Consider the following 17,173-nt stretch of genomic DNA (forward strand, 5'->3'; position numbering starts at 1 on the left):
GCTTGAATTTCCAGGGGCCTCAAGCTTGGGAGAAGCTGTGCTCCATGGCTGCCTGCCCAGCAAGAAAGGCTCTTTAAGGATGTTTCCTGCTTAGTTTCTCTTTACTTTAAAAATATAATCATTCCAGTCTGTTTATTTTTAATGTCTTCCTTCCAATAAATCAGGAAATAAAAATGCTTAACAGGCCCACAGGTCAGTGCTATTTTAAGTATTCAGAGAAGTCCCCAGGATACCTCTCGGTTCCTGGGACTTTTCTGCCTGCCACAGGACCCAGCGCTACTTCCTGGTTTTCTTTCTACTGAAAAGGCTGATGTCACCTACTCTTTCCAAAGGGATTCAAGGCATTTGACCAGTCACTCGTGCACTCAGCACTGAAGGGACTCAGAGGTCCCCCAAGGGGCCTCACCCTGGGCTCCTTCATTGGTTTATTCACCTGTTGTATGATAATATTGGTGTTACTCTGTTGCAAGACGTTGCTCAAACACAGGAAGCCGGACATGCTGGGCAGTGACTGATGAGCTCAGCGAGGAGATAAGAGACAGACCCCTCAGACTGGCAGTTCACTGTCACTCGACAAACACGACTGACTGCCTCCTGGCCACATAGAGCTACTCGTTGGGGAGGGTGTGTTTTGTCCTCCATCAGTACACTCTCTCCTAAGCTGTGGTAATGAAGTCAGCCTCCACAGGTTACTTGTTCTGCTCCTAAAGTCAAGCATACAGGCCCTGACCTTTTTTCTTATATACCTTTTGGTTTTCTTTGGCATTAATAATGTCATTTTCCCCCCATTGGCTTGGTTTTGTTTACTGGTCACTAATTCACACAGACTCTCTGCCGATACACAACCTTCTCAAAACACATTCACACTCACTAGGGAACTGATCCTTTGCATGGACTTGCGTCCCTCCAGAGCCCTCATCCCCTGTTCCCATGTGGACAGATTGCCCTGGTGCCTGTCAGTGATTTCCCTTCGGCATCTTCCCACATTTTTCCTGGTCTCCCCCGCGACCCAGACCCCATTTTCCCACCTCTTGTTTCAGCCTGCCGTTTGATGGTGCACATCATCCTGCAGCTTCCTGAAAGGGAACACGAGAGATGGGAGATGAATGGTTTCAGATCTGCATGTACGAAAATGTCCTTACTTTCACAGTGGATCGATGTGAAAGCTGAATAGGGAGCTCCAGATGGAAAGTCCATTCCCTGCAGAATGAAAGCTCCAAAGCCACCGGGCTTCAGGTACTACCGGCAAGTCTGTGGTCTCCTCTCTGGAGGCTCCTTTGCTCCAGGTTTCCCACGTCCCAGGACACTGTGTTTTGGTGTGGATTTTGGTATGTTCTTCATGCTAGGCACCTGCTGGGTCTCTTGCTCTAGAACTTACATCCTGCAGATTTGGGAGAAGCGCTTGTATCATTTCTCATCGTCTCCTCCTCTCTTCCTCTGCACACATTCTGTCTCTCCCCCGAGCCCCTCATATTTTCAACTTAGCGGTTTTTCACCTTACATGAGTTTTTGATTTTTCTCAGCATTATCTCACTACCTTCCCTTCTGCTACATCTTTTATTGCAATAGTCATATTTATTCTATTTCCAAGAGCTCTTTTTGATTTTCTGCATGTCCCTCCTTTAGAGCTTCTTGCTGTGTTTTCATGGATGTGATGTCTTCTCTCTGCCAGTTCTTTTAGGTTTTCCTCTGTTCTTCATTTTGTTTCTATTTCCTACATTTGTTTGTTCCTGTTACACTCCTATTAGAGTTCCCAAATGTTTGGTGAAGCATTAAATTGCTGCCCAAAGCCTGTGTTTTGGGTGTTGCATAGAAAAAGGATTGGGAATCATCGTGTAGGCTTCCATGTAGGGTGAGCAGGCAGGGGTCAGCTGTTTTCTTGGGATATCCCTAAATTTCAGTATCTAGAAGGCTTTTCTCTTCGACTGTTTGGTTTCTGCAAAAAAAGAAGCCTCCAGGGGCGCCTGGGTGGCTCAGTGGTTGAGTGTCTGCCTTTGGCTCAGGTTGTGATCCTGGGATTGAGTCCCGCATCGGGCTCCCTGCAGGTAACCTGCTTCTTCCTCTGTCTATGTCTCTGCCTCTATCTCCCATGAATAAATAGATAACATCTTTAAAAAAGAAAAGAAAAAAGAAGCCTCCAGTCTCTGACCTAGGGGAGAAGTCTGGCTGTCAATGTGCAGGAGCCAAATTTGGAACCACAGTGATAGTTACCCTCACCTTTTAGTGTCCCATTTTCAGCACACCACTGTGTCCCGAGCTGGGTCTGTGGGTCCAGAAACCCTCCAATGCATCTTATCTTGAGATAAATCCAGAATTTTGTGGGAAAGGGCTTCCTACTTGGTTATGCAAAGTTGTGAAGAGGACTTGGGGGAACAGAAGCTTCTCACACACACTGCCAACCAGTCCTCTTGTTTCTGGTGCTATCCAAACTTGTGCTTGAAGGTACCTGGAATCTCCACATTTTTAGTTTATTTCGGGTTTTGAGGTATCAATTCTTGGCTTGTGCCCTTCTCTGTCATTGAGCTTCCCCAGGCTGCTCAGTCCATCACTATGTATCCATCTGTCTTGAGCACCAGAATACTGTTGATGACTCTGCTGTCATCCTGTCCTAGTCTCTTTGTACCTGCAGGTTTATTCCTTTTATATCCCTTGTCATCACTACAGAAGAGTTTGGGAAGAGTGCAGATAAATGCATATATCTCATCTATCATCTTCTACTGAAAGCTCTGACCCTTAGCTTTTTAAATGACTTCGGTTGGTTAGAAACAGCACGGTGTAAACATCAAGAATAGAGAAAAATAAAGGACTAAGGAAGGTTTTTGAAGTTTTATAGTCTATGGTCCTTAGTTTAACTTTCTTGGAAGGTTCAAATCCCACATCTGCCACTTAAACTGATTGCTCAACCTTATGTCAATTACTTAGCATCTCTTAATTTTCTTACATGTGAAAGGTGATACTACCACCGATCTTGCAAGGACTACAGAATGAGATCATGTAACACAGCTTCAGTACTTTCAAAATGCTGGAATGAACAGTGGCTGAGTGTAAGAAGACAAACTTGTTTTGGACACCACGGAGTGGAGATGTTGGAGGGACATCTACATAGAGATGTGTGCAGGCAGTTAGGTTAACTTTCATTCAGCGAACATTTCCTGAGCACTTTTGCTATTAGGAGATCCTAAGTGAGGCACTGGGGAATGGAGATTTGGACAAATGTGAAGTCACCCCACTGTAAGGCTGAATGTGGGAAGGGAAAAGTGAAAGCCGTCTGTGCGGCCAAGGGGACAGAGGCTAAGACCACCTTTACCTTTCTTTGTCTTACAGGGTCCACACTCAGGGTGGATCTCTTGCAAGGGGAGAGATACCACCTTCGCAAGGCCAGCGTTCAGCATGTACTGGTACAGCCGCTTAAATGTCCTCTCACACAGACCCTGCAAAAAAAAAATACAATTTAAGAGCTGCTATCAGATAAAAGCAAGGTGTTTGCAACCATTAAAATCATGTCAGTGGACATAAGTTCAGGAGCTGAGTTAACCGATTACCTTGAAAAAGGAAACGCAAGGGCTAATGAGGAAAAGCTCCAAGCTATGCTGTCAAGGGAACAAAACAAGGTCCAGGGCACTAAATAAATGATTCTATAAATAGTTTTGATTATGAGAGGAAAGAGATTTATTTGCTCAAAGATCCTGAAAGGATATGGGGGTGGGGGGGAGTGAGGCAAATGTGGGCAGAGCCAAAAGGTGGCTTCTCTCCGTATACTTTTTCAGTGTTTGGTTTTCTAACTAAGGAAGTATACTACACACACACACACACACACACAACCTACCCACCACAGGCAATGAACAAAGAGGAAAAAATTTAGTGAAGAAAAATTTTAATTGAGGTTATCAATGAAGTTTCCACAAAGTGAGAAGAGTGTGCACCCTACCACTACTCACAGTTCTGCGAGGCAATATGGCCAAAATGACCCTACATGTTCCTAACTGCAAGGGTCACCAATGAGGAGCTTCCAGCGTAGGCCACATTTTTCCATCTATACGTTTTTGAAAATAAGTGATTTGCTTCACAACATTGAAAAATGAGAGATTTCATTTTTTTAAAAATGTGGGTTCTGGCTTCTATCAGAAAAAATTCAGCAACAAATACTGGGACTGCGGATCCTTGGAGCAGTCAGCAGTGGGAGCCTCACAGGGTGGCCCTATCAACTCCTTGCATGTCAGGGTTGAAGGTCAGTTCCTATCTATCACCAGTTACGTGCTGTCTTCTCTTAAAATAATTGAGGGGAAAGTTAAATATTTCTTGGATCCATACTGAGAGCAAAACCATTTTTTCCATCTGGCCTGTTTCATTCATTCATATATCCATCCCAGCCACTACCTGCCTTTGACTTTGCAACCCCCAGAGTCAGGAGGCCTGTTCCAGCTGCTATAAACTGTGGACAGAATGACAGGAGGCACTCATCACTAAGAGTTGTCACTGGAGTCTTAACAGGTTCCCTCTTACCCTCTGGGGGAGGGAGGGGGAGCAAAGAGAGAGACTCTTTGCTGTTTGAGAGACACTCAAACAGCAAAGGGGGGGGCGGCTGCTGCCACCACATATATATGATCAACTCAGACTAGCCAGTGCTCCAGCCCTAGGGCAGGAGAACATATGGCTATCAAAAAAATACAGATGACTCACATATGGCTCATCCAAACACATCAGCTTGTACATGGGATCTATTGTTAATCTAGCTGTGCCCTCAGCACCACGGGAAGACCCTACGGAAGTTCATCCATCAAATCTCAGCCCCCAACATATGGTCCTAAGTCCTGGACCATCCTAAGTGAGGGAGGATGATGCAGTCTTACCTTCTGGGGGGCTGCCGTCAGGGACTTACACAATCTGCCCAGCCAAAACAGAAAGGAGCAGTGTAAGCATCCCCTACTCCCGACAAAAGACAGCATCCATATTCATAGCATCAACCTCATGCATTGGCTAATTATTCACTAAGTCCTGCTCAGCTCTCTCTGACTTTATTTCCAGCTGCTGACGAGACCTCGCCAAGTGAAAGTCCCAGAAGATCTTCATACTCAAAAAATCCTAAAGTCAAATTTGTCATGCGTAAATAAATGTGTTCCCTTCTGTACTCCCTACTTTATTTGTGCATTCATTCCACAAATATTTACTGAGCGCCCACTGTGGGCCAGGTGCTGTCCATCCGTCTGGTGGGGCTTCAGCAGTAAACAAGCAAGCACAGTCCCTGCTCTAATGAGCCTGCCTTGGGCCCTGTTTCAGTGAGGTGCAATCACTTAGTCCAGACAGCAAGATTCCTTGTCCTTTATTGGCCCCCACACCCTGGCCTCCGTCACTTACCACATGGAAATATCCCAGTTCTAGCGGTCACCCTCCCGGCTCCCGGCCTGAGGCAACAGCATCCACCTCCCACCAGCAGCTCCAACTTCTCTTTCTCCTACTGGTTCACCGGTTCATTTCCTACACATTCTTCTCCATCTATGAACCGCCAGCAGCAGTTTATGCGGCTGAAGGCCACACCCCGACTCTTCAGCCTGGCACTCCAGACCTCTCTTATCTGGCCCCAAATTCCCTCTTGGGCCACATCTCTGCTTTCCTGCCTGAGCACACTGCGGCCGGATTACTGTACATACCTCCAGCACATCTCCAGCACACCTCCAGCTACTTCTCCTATGCCTGAAATGCCATTTCTTGTCTACTTTGGGAACACTTCATCTTCAAAGCCTGGCTTGACTATAATTTGCTCTATAAAGCTTCTCCCAGCTCTCTGAAGAAAGTGCATCCTTCATTGGAGTTCAGACACATCCTTTTTAATAGCATTCGAGCCTAAATGTGTGTTCACATGTCCGCCCCTCCAGTAACACTGCTCCATGACAGTGTTGAGACCTGTCATCCTCACTAACTTTTGTCATCATGGTGCAGCACACAGTTCTGACTCAGAGCAGATGCTCACTGAATTATGGGCCAGATAAATAATGGAAAGATGCCCAATCATGGTGCACTCTTTGGAGCTAGTGCTGACCTGAGACCAGACTAGCTCGGTCTCCCCACACGTGACTGACCCCAGGCGAGCAGAGGGTTTCATTCTGCAAAGTCTGCTGGACAAGAAATAGAAGGAACAGAGAGCAGAATTTGCTTTGTAAAGAAGTACGAATTTTCTTAATTGCTACTACGGTCTCTGAAGAAGCTTTATCGGTCTCCCTTTTGTTTTCCACTTTTGACAGACTCAAATACTGAAAAATCTTTCTTACCACAAACAGCAGACCACACGTAATGACAAATGACATGGCCTGATGTCTGAGAGGTGACAGGAAGGAAGAGGTCTGGGGCGGGGAGCCGCCAGTGCACAGCTGGCTCAAGCTGACTGCTGTCATGAGGACTGCAAGCCCAGGCTTGTCAGAGCCTCTGATATTTCAAAGGCAGCTGGAAGCTTAGATTTTTATGTGAAATCTCAATTTAAAAAAAATGCTAGGTCAAGAGTACTTTTAACAACATATAGGCCAAATCTGACCCACAAGCCTCCTAAGCTCTGTTTAAAGAGACTTGGGCAGGAGGCTTGGTCTGAGGGGCTTAGTAGGTTAAGTGTCCAACTCTTGATTTCAGCTCAGGTCAGGATCTCAGTGTCATGGGATCGAGCCCCAGGTCAGACTCTGTGCTCAGCAGGGCATCTGCTTGGGATTCTCTTCCTCCTACCTCTCCCCCTGCTCACAAGCATGCACATGCCCACTCTCTCTCTCTAAATAAATAGAATCTTTTAAAGAGACTCGCACATGCAGTAGATCTAGCATTAGAGAAGAGGCTCCTTTCCCTCTACGATAGAATCAGGGACTGGGGCTTCAGCCACAATGCATCAGGAACAAGGATTATCCTGGTGCCAATAATCAGGCTCCAAATTGTGTCCCCAAACAGCATGACTTGAAACTTTAGGTTTTAAGTTCTGCTGTTTAGCCCACAGGGCAATATTTCTCTCCCCTTCTGGCCGGCTCTCTTCCCTAGCATCCACCGAAGACTGTCCTCATCAGCCTGGAGGCTGCGTGCCACCTCTGTGCTTACCTTCTCTCCCCACTACAGCCCGCCTCTACTACGGGCCCAGAGACCAAGCTGGCCAGGAAGTGCTTTTCTCCCAGCACCATCTCGCCTGCTTCTCTGCAAAGTCACAATGCCCTTTCCGTATCAAGGCAGTGGGGACAGAATTAGAAGCATGCTTACGGAAACACCCCTATATACCCAGTTTTGCCGTTTCACATGAACTTGTATGGCACGTAGTACTAGAGCAAATCATGGGAGGAAATGGGAGCCTGACAAGGGCATGAAGGTCTTCAACAAAGGACTGAGGACCGAGCACTTTTTTATCCTGTGAAACAAAGGAAGATCCCAGTTATTTTAAGGTTAGGGATGGTCAAGTCTGTTAACAGGGCTTCCAACTGCAAGTCACGTAATATACATTTGATGAGGTTGTCCAGGCTGTGGTGCGGATCATTCCAGCCCAGCACAGGGGTGGGCCTGGACACTTACCAGTTCTTCCCTCAGCCTGCCCAGGGTCTCTATCTGGTGACTCCGTGTACTCAGCACCCCTGAGAGCTTCTCCATGAGGATGTCATATTTGCTCCTCCTGTGAGAAACACAAAACAGCTCACCTTCTCAAACCTATTGCTAAAGAACGCCTGTTGTTTAAAGACAACAAAGACTTAAATGACAACATGCCACATCAGACCACCTTAGTTTTAGGTCTCAGCCATCATCTAGCTCGCATTCCGCACTTGGCAGAGCAGAGGCTGTGCCTCTAAGCAGTTCAGTCACTCAGCCAAGGACACCTAACTAGTGACAGCATAGTGACTAGACTCTTTGGCCACAGCTATTATGATTCTTTATAACGTCTTACATCTTTATACCATAAATTTGAGGAAGTATCTTCTATATTTCCGTATGATTCACTTGGTGAAAGAGGGGATTATTTCATAGAGAAGTGAACAGGCTTTTCTAAAGCTCAGACTCAAGACATGAACCTAGGTCTTTGCCCACATCCATTGCTCTCTTCACTGTTATGATGCCTCTGATCCTCAAGTATGGCTTCTACTCTGACTTCACTGGCATAATTGATCCTACCTTCAGCCTCATTTTTATTATGGAGTATCATAACTGCTTCCAAGCTAATTGCCACCAAGGAAGCTATGAAAGAGAGCAGGAGGCTCCTGGATTGTGTGTTCATGGGGAAGGTGACCTTGGCTTTAACTGCCCACAGGCCTGGGGGTAGGCAGGGCAAATGTATGGGATTCAGAGTTTACACCTGTGTCTCTACTTTGACTGCCTCTCAACACATGAAAAATAAAGGCAGGCACAGATATTTACTGTACATGGACTAGTACCAAGCACTGTGTCATGGCCATGTTACAGAAGAGGAAAACATGCTTCAGAGAGCTCAAGTGACTTTGCCCAAGTAAAAATGATTTAGTCCATTGTTCTCCCTGCCACCCATAGCTGCCACCTATGTTCTTTGTAGACACATGTCACACACAGGTTAGGAGTCTGCTGATACTAGTATCTAACCAATGGATAGTAAAGTAAATAAAGTGCAAATTCTCAAAGCACAATTCTTTCTAATGTAGGATTTCTAGAACATAGGTTTGAAGACAAATTTGGAATTTTGACAGGGATTCAGTGATATCATTATTCCTGGAAATCCTTAGTCAATAAATAGTCTGTCTAGACACATATATTAAGCACTTTTTTGGGTCTAAGCTTGTGCTATGCGGCACACACTGTAAACTTTAAAACTTACGCTGAAGGACATGCCAGGCCACTGGGTAAAGGACAAGGCCTCTGGCATTTAGCTAGAGGAGACTCAGAGTCATTCCCTGGTCCAAAGGAAAGGGGGGGATGCCCACTACCTCTCAAGTCTCCCACAACACTGCCTGCCTTCACTACAGAGCACTGGTGGCCATGCACTCAGGGACACCCAGCCTACTCACCGAGCGGCCACGTCCTCTAGGTCCTACACCAGCTCAACCCTTCCCCACCCTGGTCTCTGCACCTCCCACCAAGAAGGGCATGAGGCACTGGAGTGCAGGCCAAGACCCCTCTAAGGGGTGGTGGAACATTTTTTCCCCCATTCTTATGCCAGGCAGTCACCCTAACTGGGAGTAGTAAAGAATCAGAGACCCACTCCCAGAGACTGATCTTCAGAAGGGAATATGCACATCTCACCACCTTGCTATACTGTCCAGATTAAGACATGCAGCTAAACAGCAATATCATGCATTGTACTCATTCAGCAGAAACCATCCCATCTCACCATCTAAGTTGACTATGAAAGTTGCATGTTGGAATAAAATGCCAATTTTAAACTGAACACAATTCAACCTCAATTCTGTCACTGAAACAAATCTAATTTGACTAACTTATTATTTTTTATACTCTCCTCAAATTTCACCAACATGTTAACGGTTCCTATTGCCAGGCTATGGAGTTATAGGATTTTTTTTCTCCTCCTTTTCTGTATAATCTTCAAATTTTCTAAATCAGCAGGACTTACTTTCATAATCAGAAATAGACTGTACATATCTTTCTTAAAAAGCTGTAGTCATGTGACTTTGCCTCTACGCTTTGTACAGGACTAATCCACATAGCTAAACATTGGAACAAAGTGTTCTGGTATCTGCATGCTATACCTGTCCACATGAAACCGATTCAGGAGGAGGAGAATTGAGTGCTGCTGTGCTCCAGTGGGTAATCGGATCACATGTGACTGCATTGTAATGAGCCCGTTTTTGTTCAGAATTTTCCGGTGATAATGGAGCTTGCCAGCATCAACCCTGGAGGAGAGGAAGAGAGTGGCTGTGTCATTTCACTTTGCCTGTGGCTTTTACCCAACAGTGCAGAGGGCCTCTCATCTGAACATAAGTGCTAGAGACACACAGTTCCTATCCAGCCAGTCTAAGGGAACAGTCACTGTGAGACAATGGCCTTGAAAAGAAGAGCCATGCCTCAGCCTGAGGCCCTGCAGAGGTAGATGGGAGATGGGAGTAGAGGCCCAGGGAAATGGAATGGGACATGAATGGCTGGGGTGGGCAACAATGAGGGTTTAGTGAGGACACGATCAAATACAGGTCTCCAATCCTGTAGTGGCCAATGAGTAGGGCCACCCTACATCCTGGGTGGCCAATGGTCCCAATTTATGCCCACTAGCCTGGCATGCCCCTAACTTCCACTTTCCATTTTCCAAAAATGCCTGGTCTAAACACTAAATTATACAGTTGCCCCAAGGTCTCTTCAAAAAAAAAAAAAAAAAAAAGCACTGCATGCTCAACCATCATGGATTACAGACTGCCCCAGTGGGAGGAGACAAATAGGGAAGGTAAGTCAATAGGGCCCAATCATCAGGGAGTCCCAGTATTTCAGGAGAGAAGATCATCCCCTCACTTGAAAGCAGTGGTATGGAGGTCTCGCTGGAGCTCCCCTTGCCACCGGGACCGGCCTAATCGCTCCAGAATGCAGTAGGAGAAGTCGGGGAGCTTCAGGTCAGGGTCACCCTCCAAGCCTATCAAGGCCCTGTAACGCATGTCCTGGGAGGCAACGATGATCAGTCTCTTTCCCCACCTGTGAATCAGAAACACCGCATGGAAGAAATAACTTTAGTATTTTACGAAAATCAAACGGTGAAAAAGCAGAACCTTAGAGAATTATCACCTTGTGTTATTTCTTGGAGGTTCACAATGCGCCTGTGAAGGTTTGTCCCCATACCACGCGTGTTAGGGTGAACAGAGCCAACCTCGTCATCTTGTGCAGAACCCTCCAAGGTCTTGCCCAGACACTCAGACCAAAGCCCAAAGTCATCACCAGGGCCCGGAATGCCCTATGCACCCTCCACAACCTGCCAGGTCCTGAAACAAGTTGCTTCCTCTGCCTGGCCACTCCTCCCCTGGTCTGTAGGTGGCTGATGCCTTCTCTTCATCCACGCCACTGATTAGACATCACCTCCTCAGACCTTCCTGAAAGTCTAGCCAGTTTGTTCCCTACCTCTGACCATTACCATATTCTTCACAGCACACAGCATGCTTCAAAATGTTTTTTTTTCAGACATTTTTGTCGGTCTCCTCCCTTCGAATTTAAGTGCTGTAAGATTAGGCACATTGTTGACTTTTCACTAGGACACGTTCAGTGCCTAGAATGATTGTGGTATGGTATGGTGTGGTATGGAATGACTGTGGCGTGGTCTGGAAACATTTAAATGAGTGAGCTAACCTATGGAATTAGACATAAATTTCAAGGTAAAAAATATAGGCGTACCTCAGAGATGTTATGGGTTTGATTCCAGATTACTGCAATAAAGCAAATATTGTAATAAGGCGAGTATTGCGATAAACCTTAGTCAAATCAATGTTTTGATTTCCAGGGCATATGAAAGTATGTTTACACTCTATTGCAGTCTATTTAGTGTACAATGACATCTAAAACAACAACGTGCGTACTTTATTAAAACATATTTATTGCTGGGACTCCTGAGTGGCTCAGTGTCTGCCTTCAGCTCAGGTCATGATCCCAGGGTCCAGGGATCAAGTCCCGCACTGGGCTCCTCAGAGGGAGCCTGCTTCTCCTTCTGCCTAGGTCTCTGCCTCTCTGTCTCTCATGAGCAAATAAACAAAATCTTTAAAAAGTATATTTTTTGCTAAAAAATGCTAACCGTCATCTGAGCTTTCAGAAAATCGTAGTCACAGATCCCAGATTCCCATAACAAATATAGTAACAAAAAGTTCAAAATATTGTGAGAATGACCAAAATGTGATAGAGACATGATGTAATAAGCAAACGCTGCTGGAAAAAATGGTGCCAGTAGACTTGATGCAGGGTTGCCACAAATGTTCAATTTATAAAAAAACGCAGTATCTGTGAGCACAGTAATATGAGGTATGCCTGTACTTAACTATGTAATCGGTGGCTCCGTAGTGTGTTGAAGATCAGACCTGGGAAAAATCCCTCAATCCTACTGACCTATGGTATGAAAATAGAGGCCACGAATATGTCCTACCGGGCAGCCCGGGTGGCTCAGCGGTTTAGCGCTGCCTTTGGCCTGGGGCACGATCCTGGAGACCTGGGATCGAGTTCCACATCGGGCTCCCAACATGCAGCCTGCTCCTCCCTCTGCCTTTGTCTCTGCCTGTCTCTCACGAATAAATAAATAAAATCTTAAAAAAAAAAAAAAAAAAAAAGAGGTGCTACCTAGCAAAGCATTTCAGACCTAGTGATGTGATGGGAGACAGGCCTTGTGGTCAGGTATTTAAACAACAGAGCTATGAAAAGTAGATGCTGGTCCAGGATTAGAGGTTGGTAGCTCATGAGCTCTTGTGCATGGACCCTGGGTGACTTGTCTGGGAAAGGGAGTGCTTCCAAGTGGATGGTATCTCAATGCCAAGAAGAGAATGAGCAATGGGATCTCTGCTGCAAGGCTTGGAACCTAAAACGGTGTGATGGAGTAGGCCAATCTGCCCAACACGTCAGCTTAGATTAGCAGATAAGGCACTATGACGGAGTCTCAGTCTTAAGGAATGGAGACTAGGCAGAGAAATGAATTTATTCCATCACATCCCTCAGTCTGATAATTCTCCTTCCTCCTACTCCACATCAGCTGATTTCACCTCTACCGCCAAAAGATCAAAGAAGAGACTGCCTTCCTTTTAACTTAAACATTGCAGATTCCTATACGTTGTGACCTAAAAGGAGTCTTCTGCAGTCATGGAAGTCTGCAGAATCCAGCCTTGGAAAGAATGTTAAGTTGTGAACACACACAAAAGAGAGACAGTCAACTTCCTGTGTCTGCATGTCACAAACTTAGGACCTATACCCTCTCATTTCAAAATAAACTCATGAAATTACATTGGAAGAGGTCAGCTGGGAAAAGAAAGTTTGAAAACAGGGGAACTGGTTTGCTACTTTTCAAATGTATCAGATTTGTTTACTACACTGTACGTTATAATCCCAACATTTCCAGTTAGCTGACTCTGTGAGTCCTGCTAGGCTGAAATTGCTGAGTGTGTTCATCAGACAGGATGTCAAATACTGAATAAGCACAATGCAAAATACCAGAGATACCAAGATAAATTAAAGTGGTATCAATCTGCAAGGAGCTCACAGTCTACTGAAAGAGCAAGTCAAGAGACCGAGCGATTATGCTACGGCCCATAGCTGGCAGGGAGCAACTCTGGTGGTCGAGCCTACCGAATGCCATTATGTGTGGAGCCCCAATTCCAGCCTGTGTATGTGAACAGAATGCATGCATAGTAACCAGGGAACACTCTCACAGGAGGTGATTCCAGAGTTGGCAGTCACCAGGGTGGGTGAAGGACAAGGAAGCAGAACCTGCAAGTTTCAGAGGGATGAAGGAGCACGCCTGTCCCAGGAGGCAAGTGGTGTGGTATGGCTAGAAACTCTGGGGTTGCAAGCTAGAAAGCAGAAGGAAAGAAAACTCCAGAGGTCACTGGGAGGGCAGCCCCAGTGGTGCAGCGGTTTAGCGCCGCCTTCAGCCCAGGGTGTGATCCTGGAGACCCGGGATCGAGTCCCACATCAGGCTCCCTGCATGGAGCCTGCTCCTCTCTCTGCCTGTGTCTCTGCCTCTCTCTCTCTCTCTGTGTGTGTTTCTCATAAATAAATAAATAAATCTTAAAAAAAAAAAAAGGTCACTGGGAGTCTACATCCTGAATGGCCTTGCAATGCCAGCCCCGGGAGTTTAGATGTCATGACACAGGTCAGGGGCTATAACTTCAAACCCAACAGGATAATCAATCAGTCAACATGCCTTTTTAGGAGTTGATATTGTGCCAGGCATATTCTAGATCCTAGAGTTACAGTCATGAATAAAAAAGTTTCTGCCTTCAAGAGTTTATGGTCTGGTGGCCAAAGGGTGACATGAATAAATACTTAAGATCATTTGGTACTAGGGCACCTGAGGGAGTCAGTCTCTTGATTTCAGGTCAGGTCATGATTTCTGGGTAGTGAGATGGAAACCCTGCGTTGGGCTCCATGCCGGGCATGAAGCCTGCTCAAGATTCATTCCATCTCCTTCCCCCCTCCCCACCTCATAAACGCATGCCTGCACTCTTTTACTGTCTCTCTCAAAAACAAAAGACCATTTTTTGGTACTGCAATGAGTAACACAATGGTGTCTGGGCAACAGGCACACTTTCTGAGGAGCTAAGTTAAGACTGAATGAAGTGTATAGGGTGGAGATGTGAAGACCTGAGGCAGAACATTCTCAGCATGAGGAACGGCACGTGCTGTAGCCCTGAGACAGAAATGAGCTCCACATGTTTGGGCTGCAACATGGAGAAGACTCGGGCAAGTTCAGGGGCTACAGTCAAAGCTTGGGCGGGGTGCAGAGGGTATAGGTCCTGCAGAGCCTGAAGGGCTAGGGTCAGTCGGCAGGCAGCTGCAGGGCACGCAGAGCACTGGGTGGCTCGTGGCTCATGGCTCTGGCCTATGTCACCAAGCAAAAATCCATCCTAGTGCAGCTAGATCCTGTGATGTTTTTAAAAAGGAGCTAGAAGTCCAGATTTTAAATATTAGTTAAGAAATAAAATTAAAACAAAACACCGTGCAGGCTAAACAAAGCATGTGCATGGGGCACATGTGGCCAGTTGGAAACATGTGCCATGAATGACCAAGGCTCTATCTATCACAATTCCATTTTAGAGAAAAACATGCCATGGAGTGTGGGAAGTTCCAAAGAGGAGAGACGGGGCACCTGGGCAGCAGTCGGTTAAGCATCTGACTCTTGATTTTGGCTCAGGTCATGATCTCAGGGTCATGGGTGATTGAACCCTATGTCAGATTCTGTGCTCAGTAGGGAGGCTGCTTGAGATCCTCTCTCTCTCTCTCTCTCTCTCTCTCTCTTTCTAAAATAAATAAATCTTGAAAAAGAAGAGAAAGAGGTAGAGCAAGGCAGCAAGAAGGGAGTCAGGAGACTCTTGTACTATTTTGAGGCCAAAGGGGGTTTGAGGCAAGAAAGGGAAGAGGAAGCAGGTTCAGGGTGAAGGAGTGTGATGCTCTGAAGAAGAGGCTACTGAACTCCACACGTGGCACTTAGGGGACGTCTGGGTAGGAGAGCCCTTCAGAGCAGCCCAATATTTAAAGGGAGGATGGAAGCTGGGGCATCCATGAGGCAGCTGGTGAGGATTGGCCAGAAGAGAAAAACAAAGCGGGAAGCCGTGGCGCAAAAACTTTAAAACTCCGTGATGGGGTAGAGGGGTCAAGGAGATCAAGAGCCCAACAGCATCCACAGGCTTGTTACTAGGAATCTCAGGGGATAAGATTTCAGTGAAGTAATAAAGTCAGACATCAGTGGGCAGAGAAGTAAAGGAGAGAAAGAATGAAGGTGGCTATTTCCTCCAGGAAATAGCAAGCAGCACAGACAGATCTATAGTCACAGGGGACCTGAGGTGAGAGAAGGTCCTGTTGTAAGATGGGCGAGTCATTAGGATTGAGGAGAGAGCTCCAGCAGCAAGGAGGCAACGGTTGAAACTCATGGAGAAAGATGAGCTCACTGAGAGAGGTAGCCGGGGTGGGGGAGGGGGCGGGGCTACCGGGAGCTAGGCTGGAGAAAGGAGGAGAGGAGGAGGAGGAGGAAGAAGAGAAGCAGAGTGCAGCCTGGGCCTGGGCCAGGGCTTCTTGTTGCCTCTGAGCTGAGGAAGAGCGGAAACATGGAAAGTTGCAGGCTGAAGAAGACACAAGTCTGCAGAATTCACACTGGCAGCTTTTCCCTGTTCCGTGAAGTGGGCAGGGAGGTGGGTATGGGGAGGGGCTGGAGAAGATAACAACCTGGATTAGTCTCTCTGGGAAACTGGGATCCTGAGCCTGGACAAGAGAAGGAAAGGCATTGATCCGTATGAGGGCCATTTACTCTGCTCAACTGTGCCAGGACCATGAACACAAGGGAAAGGGGAAAGGTAGGCCCCTGAGCAAAATCTGCACCACTGCAAGAGTGGCATGCAGAATGTGGAGGCTTAGTGGAGGGCTGCCACACGGACAGACTTCCAGGCTGCAGACGAGTCTCCGTGCCCTGACTATACCCCCCAGGCTTCCACACAGGAGGCAGTCCATGAGTCTCCGATAGTACAGAGCCGTTACCTGCCAAAGGCTTCCACCATCATACATCGGGGCTGTAAAGACTTGGTCCTGATGTCATTGGTTATGTTTTTCCTCTCCTTGAAGTACCGGCATGAGCCCTGGATGCCATCCTTGTTCTCTAAGATCATATGAATGGGGTAGACATCCTCCAAGGGGACTGGATCCCTCCGGGACTCCAAAATGCCGGTTTCCAAGTCAATCTCTTCATACCTAAAAGGGGGAAAGCACAAACACCAAACCACAACTCAGCTTCAGAAATAATACATACTTGGCACATTCTTCTTTCCTTTTTTCTTTTTATATTAAAGATTTTATTTATTTATTTTTAGAGAGTGAGTGTGCAACAGCTGGGGTGGGGAGAGGCAGAGGAGGGAGAGAAAGAGGTAAAGGGTCCCAAGCAGACTTCACGCTGGGAGCCCTACACAGGGCTGGATCTCACGACCCTGAGATCATGACCTGAGCTGAAACCAGAAACCAAGAGCCGGATGCTTAACGGACAGAGCCACCCAGGCGCCCCTGGCGCATTCTTCTGACAAACTCCTGCAGAGATCAGAGAGGAGTGAGCTCACTCGGTCCCCAGCCTTGCATATGCAGATTAGAGCAGCATTCCTGCCTTTCTATCCCAGAAAACACAGACCTTTCCAGGGTCCCCCAAACCCACCCCAGAAGCTGAATGCTGGAACCAGAACCATCTCACTGGCCCAAATCATGGCCTTTTGGTTTCCCTCCAAATCCGGTGCCTGCATGTTAACAATTTTCACCTTGGAATCCTCAGTCCTGTCTTTTCCTCCAAACACTGATCCTGGGTCTCCAGTTGTCTATCGAACACCTCGAATTCAATGAGATCAAAATCAAAGCTATGACGACCTCTCTCTGCCTCCAATGAAGTCCCTCCTTTCCACTTTCTTCCAGTTATGTTGTATTGATGCCATAGGGACATCTTTGACTTGCATTTCTTCCTTTATCCAGTTAGCCAAGTTTGTGAGGCTCTCCTTAGAAATGTTGCTCACAGCCTGAGCTGGTCTATTTAAGGGTAAATCCC

The 17,173-nt window shown here is 46.6% G+C and overlaps 1 protein-coding gene across 2 annotated transcripts in view; it reads right to left on the reverse strand.

Moving 5' to 3' along the window:
* The window catches only part of GTF3C1 (general transcription factor IIIC subunit 1), a 73,650-nt gene that overhangs the window by 53,674 nt on the left and 2,803 nt on the right, over positions 1 to 17,173 (reverse strand). Inside the window, exons 2-7 of one of the 2 annotated variants that reach the window (XM_077907113.1) lie at positions 16,132 to 16,341; positions 10,435 to 10,611; positions 9,684 to 9,827; positions 7,531 to 7,627; positions 3,308 to 3,431; positions 1,029 to 1,076 (exon numbers count right to left, since the gene is read on the reverse strand). In XM_077907113.1, the coding sequence (XP_077763239.1) occupies positions 1,029 to 1,076; positions 3,308 to 3,431; positions 7,531 to 7,627; positions 9,684 to 9,827; positions 10,435 to 10,611; positions 16,132 to 16,341 (800 nt within the window). The remainder of the gene's footprint in view (positions 1 to 1,028; positions 1,077 to 3,307; positions 3,432 to 7,530; positions 7,628 to 9,683; positions 9,828 to 10,434; positions 10,612 to 16,131; positions 16,342 to 17,173) is intronic. The other variant, XM_077907114.1, reaches the window with a different exon arrangement.

The sequence above is a fragment of the Canis aureus genome, chromosome 8, assembly GCF_053574225.1.
Source record: "Canis aureus isolate CA01 chromosome 8, VMU_Caureus_v.1.0, whole genome shotgun sequence".
Classification (NCBI taxonomy): Eukaryota; Metazoa; Chordata; class Mammalia; order Carnivora; family Canidae; genus Canis; species Canis aureus.